The 5,548-nt window shown below is 37.5% G+C and overlaps 1 protein-coding gene across 1 annotated transcript; it reads right to left on the bottom strand.

Annotated features, from left to right (window-relative positions):
* Positions 1-935: 935 nt before the first annotated feature.
* LOC145797916 (uncharacterized) lies at positions 936-1,325 on the bottom strand. Its single transcript, XM_082885359.1, has one exon. The coding sequence runs from the start codon at positions 1,323-1,325 to the stop codon at positions 936-938; it is 390 nt and encodes a 129-aa protein (XP_082741485.1).
* Positions 1,326-5,548: the final 4,223 nt, after the last annotated feature.

Below are 5,548 nucleotides of genomic sequence, written 5' to 3'. Positions count from 1 at the left end.
CCCAGATTTTTTGTAAGGGAATCTAATAGCATTGAAGTCCCCTAAAATTACAAGAGGAGTATTGGACTGAGCTTGGGAGATTTTAACCATATACTCAAAAAAATCTTTCCTAACTTGATGTTTATTCCCAGCATAGACAAAACAGGCTTTGAACATATAGTCCGTAGTTAAATCATGCACTTTACAAAAAATAAACTGATCAGAGTCATGTAACTTTTGAACTTTACAAAAAGCTGAGTCCCAGCAAACACAAATCCGCCCAGTTTTAGAAGGTTGTGAGTTTGTCAAAAAGGGCCAATTGTTAACACCAGACGAAAAAATCTGTTGTTCATTCAAAGCTTTTATTTTAGTTCCCAAAATGCCCAATATTTTAATGTCTTCATGCAGCAAAAATTTTCTAACTTCTTTGTGTCTGTGAGGATTATTAAATCCTCTAACATTCCAAGATGCAATTTTTAAAGACATTTGACAGAGCAAAAAATTCGAAACCCACAAACCAGATAAAGCTGGGATTACCTGCGTTTCTTCCTCTGGCTTTTGTTGCCCTTGCCAGAGGAGTTACCTTTTGCACTTGAGCCTGCTTGGGCTTGCTTGCTAGTTTGAGCTTTGCCAGGAGTGGATTCCACAAGTTTCTCCACTTTAGCCATCAATTCTGTGTCATGGGGAAGAATTAAACTTGTAATTTCCACTAGTTCCTTCTGAAGGGCCACCAATCCATCCATATTATCATCCTTTGGCTCACCATCTATTGGGTTCAGCACCTCTCTGTAAGTTTGATCAGGTAATGCATCTGCGGTCTCCACCTGAGCTTGCATTTCTGGCTGCTCTTCCTCAGTTTGTTGCGTGCCATCCTCCTTAGGCTCCTCATTGTTTGCTGACTCAGTAGAGGTATTTGGAACACCCACTTTCCTCTTGCCCTTGGCCATGACAGTTTCCTAACCAGGGTCAAGATGATTTTGTACTTCTTTTTGGCTGTTGATTAGAGCCGCAACCTGAGTTTTTACACATCTAGCTGTATCATGCCCAAAGGCTATGCAGTGTTCACATTTTGGGGGTAAGCCTTGATATTCGACCTTGACTATGGCATCCGCTCCTTCACAGTCCACCTTAAACATAGCAGTTAAGGTAGATGCTGCTTCTACCTCAACACACACCCTAGCAAAGGACACCCTACTACCCTGTTCCGTAAGTTGGTCCATAAACAAAGGGACACCTACAGCACTAGCTATACGACTTAGTCCATCACTATCCCAATATTCAAAAGGGACATTGAAAAACTTAGCCCACACAGGAACCTTGGTAGCCTTTTCCTTAGACAATTTCATCATGCGGGTCCATTTTTTCAAGAACAAGATAAAACCTCCAATATACCAAGGTCCTCCCTCAAGAACGGAGGTACAACATTCTGGGTCATCAAAAATAAAGAAACTAAAACCTTCCCCATTAGCTAAAACCTCTTTCAATCCTTTATTTTTCCTAAGACCAAAGGCACTATTTCTCAGATAATTATATGACACCCCTTTATCCAGAAAGTACCCAACCAAGCACGAATCCCATTTTTCTAAAGGGTTAGGACGTGGGGGTAAGTTCACACTGACATAACCCTCACTTCGATTAGGAGGCACATACCTCAGAGGGACGCTAGATCGGGTAGACGAAGCAGCCACATCTGCCCAGGTTCGTGTATAGGGACCTCTACCCTCCCTTGACCTCTACCTCCTCTGAAGTTAGAGTTCCCCTCCCCCTTCGAGAATGCATCTCTTCATGGCCTTCTTCTTCGTTGAAACTCGGAATAGGAGGTTCTTCAGTAACTTGTGCAGCTTCTACAGGGCCTAGATTTACATCTGACTACTTTTCTATGGGTAGATCTGACTTGGATCCTCCATAGCCCTTGGCTTCATGTCTGTTTCGAGCAACCAACATACTATCAGCGAGATTTTGGAATAAAGGGATGTCCTCTTCCGTACGAAGCAACTCATTTAATATTATCTAAATCACCAAAGTGTTCAATTCTCAAGTCCAAAAGGATGAATTTCAATTCCCTTTAATTTTCATCCCGTTTCCTTTCCTTTTCTCTTTCTCTTCTAGCTCCCAAGGAGAAAGTTTCTCTCCAACTCTCTACGTCAATCTCCAACCACCTCTCTTTCGTTCTAGAAACTAATTAGTTTAGGCAACTAATCGTTTCACTGGCTTAAGTGGCCAAGTTTAACTCAAACTAATCTAGCTTAGACTCCAAGAAAGAGATTTTACTAAGTAATTGTGGCTTAACGATATTAGTTTAACTTAAGCACCTCACTTACGGTTTTCTAAATCACCTTAATGTTCAACTCTCAATTAGAAAAGGATGATTTAGAATTCCTGTTAATTTTCATCTTATTTACCATTCTTTTCTCAGACTTTCTCTTCTAGCTCCCATGAAGAAATTTTTTCGCTCTAACACTCTCCGTACTTCTACATCCCTCTCTCTTTTGCTCTAGGAACTAACTAGCTTAGGCAACTAACAGTTTCATTAGCTTAAGTGACCAAGTTTAACTCAAACTAATCACGCTCAGCCTCCAAGAAAAAGAATTTACTGAGAAATTGTAGCTTAACATTATTAGTTTAACTTAGGCACCTTGTTTCAGGTTCAGTAAATCACCTAATTGTAATTTAACGACATTACTTTAACTTAAGCAGCCCATGTAATGTTTTCTACATCACCAAACTGTTTAATTCCCAACTCCAAAATGATGAATTTGAATTCCCCTCAATTTTCATCCTATTTCCCTTTTCTTTGCTCTAACTTTCCCTCCTAGCTCTCAGGAAGAAGGATTCTCTCTAACTCTCCCCGTCCTTCTCCATCGTTCTGTATTTTGATCTAGGAACTAATTAGTTTAGGCAACTAATCGTTTCATTTACTTAAGTGACCAAGTTTAACACAAACTAATCATGATTGGCCCCCCCCAAAAAAATAATAATTTATTGAGTAATTGTGACTTAACGATATTAGTTTAACAAAATCAACTCATTTAATGTTATCGAAATCGCCTAAGTGTTCAATTCTCAAGTCCAAAAGGATGAATTTCAATTCCTTTAATTTTCATCCTGTTTCCTTTCCTTTTCTCTAACTTTCTCTTCTAGCTCCCAGGGAGAAAGTTTCTCTCTAACTCTCTATGTCCATCTCCAACCACCTCTCTTTCGTTCTAGGAACTAATTAGTTTAGGCAACTAATCGTTTCACTGGCTTAAGTGGCCAAGTTTAACTCAAACTAATCTAGCTTAGACTCCAAGAAAGATATTTTACTGAGTAATTGTGGCTTAACGCTATTAGTTTAACTTAAGAACCTCATTTACGCTTTTCTAAATCACGCTACTGTTCAACTCTCAAGTGGAAAAGGATGATTTAGAATTCCCGTTAATTTTAATCCTAGTTACCATTCTTTTCTCAAACTTTCTCTTCTAGCCCTCATGAAGAAATTTTTTCTCTCTAACAGTCTCCGTACTTCTACATCCCTCTCTCTTTTGCTCTGGAAACTAACTAGCTTAGGCAACTAACAGTTTCCTTAACTTAAGTGACCAAGTTTAACTCAAACTAATCACGCTCGGCATCCAAGAAAGAGAATTTACAGAGAAATTGTACTTAACGTTATTAGTTTTACTTAGGCACCTTATTTGAGGTTCTGTAAATCACTTATTTGTAACTTAACGATATTACTTTAACTTAAGCAGCCCATGTAATGTTTTCTACATCACCTAACTGTTCAATTCTCAATTCCAAAATGATGAATTTGAATTCCCCTCAATTTTCATCCTATTTGCCTTTTCTTTGCTCTAACTTTCCCTCATAGCTCTCAGGAAGAAGGATTCTCTCTAACTCTACCCGTCCTTCTCCATCGTTCTCTGTTTTGTTCTAGGAATTAATTAGTTTAGGCAACTAATTGTTTCATTTGCTTAAGTGACCAAGTTTAACCCAAACTAATGTTGATTGGCCTCCAAAAAATAATAATAATTTATTGAGTAATTGTGGCTTAACGATAATATTTTAACAAAAGCAACTCATTTAATGTTATCTAAATCACCTAAGTGTTAAATTCTCAAGTCCAAAAGGATGAATTTCAATTCCCTTTAATTCTCATCTCGTTTTCTTTCCTTTTCTCTAACTTTCTCTTCTAGCTCCCAAGGAGAAAGTTTCTCTCCAACTCTCTACGTCCATCTCCAACCAGCTCTCTTTCATTCTAGGAACTAATCAGTTTAGGCAACTAATCATTTCACTGGCTTAAGTGGTCAAGTTTAACTCAAACAAATGTAGCTTAGCCTCCAAGAAATAGATTTTACTGAGTAATTGTAGCTTAACGATATTAGTTTAACTTAAGCACCTCATTTACTTTTTTCTAAACCACCCTAGTGTTCAACACTCATTTAGAAAAGGGTGATTTAGAATTCTCGTTAATTTTCATCATATTTACCATTCTTTTCTAAAACTTCCTATTCTAGCTCTCACGAAGAAAGTTTTTCTCTCTAACAGTCTCCGTACTTCTACATCCCTCCCTCTTTTGCTCGGGAAGTAACTAGCTTAGGCAACTAATAGTTTCATTAACTTAAGTGACCAAGTTTAACTCAAACTAATCACGCTTGGCCTCCAAGAAACAGAATTTACTGGGAAATTGTACGTAACGTTATTACTTTAACTTAGGCACCTTGTTTGAGGTTCTGTAACTCACCTAATTATAACTTAACGATATTACTTTAACTTAAGCAGCCCATGTATTGTTTTCTAGGTCACCTAACTGTTCAATTCTCAACTACAAAATGATGAATTTGAATTCCCCTCAATTTTCATCGTATTTCCCTTTCCTTTGCTCTAACGTTCCCTCCTAGCTTTTACGAAGAAGGATTCTATCTAACTCTCGCCATCCTTCTCCATCGTTCTCTGTTTTGTTCTAGGAACTAATTAGTTTACGCAACTAATTGTTTGATTTTCTTAAGGGACCAAGTTTAACCCAAACTAATCTTGATTGGCCTGAAAAAAAAATATTTAATTTATTGAGCAATTGTGACTTAGCAATATTAGTTTAACAAAAGCAACTCATTTAATATTATCCAAATAAGCTAAGTATTCAATTCTCAAGTCCAAAAGGCTGAATTTCAATTCCCTTTAATTTTCATCTCGTCTCCTTTCCTTTTCTCTAACTTTCTCTTCTAGCTCCCAAGGAGAAATTTTCTCTCTAACTCTCTCTGTCCATCTCCAACCACCTCTCTTTCGTTCTAGGAACTAATTATTTTAGGCAACTAATCATTTCACTGGCTTAAGTGGCAAAGTTTAACTCAAACTAATCTAGCTTTGCCTCCAAGAAAGAGATTTTACTGAGTAATTGTGACTTAACGATATTAGTTTAGCTTAAGCACCTCATTTACGTTTTTCTAAATCACCCTACTGTTCAACTCTCAAGTACAAAAGGATGATTTAGAATTCTTTCTCTTTTGGCTCTCGTGAAGAAAGTTTTTCTCTCTAACACTCTTCGTACTTCTACATCCCTCTCTCTTTTGCTCTAGGAACTAACTAGCTTAGG

The sequence above is a fragment of the Camellia sinensis genome, chromosome 8 (assembly GCF_055761805.1).
Source record: "Camellia sinensis isolate YWXY chromosome 8, ASM5576180v1, whole genome shotgun sequence".
Lineage (NCBI taxonomy): Eukaryota > Viridiplantae > Streptophyta > Magnoliopsida > Ericales > Theaceae > Camellia > Camellia sinensis.
Note: the sequence above shows the minus strand (reverse complement) of the source record. Positions and strands in the feature narration are given on the sequence as shown.

Bases quoted from the DNA above. Each gene is read 5' to 3' on its own strand.
- LOC145797916 (XM_082885359.1), bottom strand. From the start codon at position 1,325: ATGAAATTGTCTAAGGAAAAGGCTACCAAGGTTCCTGTGTGGGCTAAG.